At 65.1% G+C, this 585-nt stretch overlaps 1 protein-coding gene across 1 annotated transcript in view; it reads left to right on the top strand.

Annotated features, from left to right (window-relative positions):
* The first annotated feature begins 410 nt into the window (after positions 1–410).
* NEUROG1 (neurogenin 1) overlaps positions 411–585 on the top strand; it is a 772-nt gene continuing 597 nt past the window's right edge. Inside the window, 1 exon segment of the mRNA XM_014539177.1 lies at positions 411–581. Within this exon segment, the coding sequence (XP_014394663.1) occupies positions 411–581 (171 nt within the window).

Genomic DNA, 585 nt, shown 5'->3' with positions numbered 1-585 from the left:
GCATAAATTATGCAAATACCCGGGCGCCGCACGGGGCTGACCTGCCGCCTCGCTCCATTCACGGGGGCTGCCTCGGGACGAAGGTGGCCTGGGAGGGGGGCGCCTATTGTTGTGCCGGATACTTAAGGGGTCCTGAGGCCAGTCGTGTGCCACACTCGGTACTCACACGAGCTGATCTCATTGCCGGCGAGATCACTCGGGAGACCGGCTGGAGCGTGGCCCCTGCTGGCGAGGCGAGGAGAAAAAGCCAAGTTTCCAGTGCGCCCTTCCAGGCCTTCGTGCCCGCAGCGGGCACAGAGTAAGCCCGGGCCGTTCGTAAAGTAAGTGCGCCCCAACGGTCCTGCCCTCAGCCCGAGCTCCTGCCCTCTAAGCGCTCTCTTATCTGTCCGTCGGTCCTGCCCGACGCAGAGATGCCAGCCCCTCTGGAGACCTGCCTCTCAGACCTCGACTGCGCCAGCAGCAGCAGCAGCAGCAGCAGCAGCAGCAGCGACCTGTCCGGTTTCCTCACGGATGAAGAGGACTGTGCCAGGCTCCAACAGTCAGCTTCCGCCTCGGGGCCGCCTGTGCCGGCCCACAGGGGGGTTC

Source organism: Myotis brandtii, unplaced genomic scaffold (assembly GCF_000412655.1).
Source record: "Myotis brandtii unplaced genomic scaffold, ASM41265v1 scaffold208, whole genome shotgun sequence".
NCBI lineage: Eukaryota > Metazoa > Chordata > Mammalia > Chiroptera > Vespertilionidae > Myotis > Myotis brandtii.
This window is presented reverse-complemented; position numbering and strand designations above follow the sequence as displayed.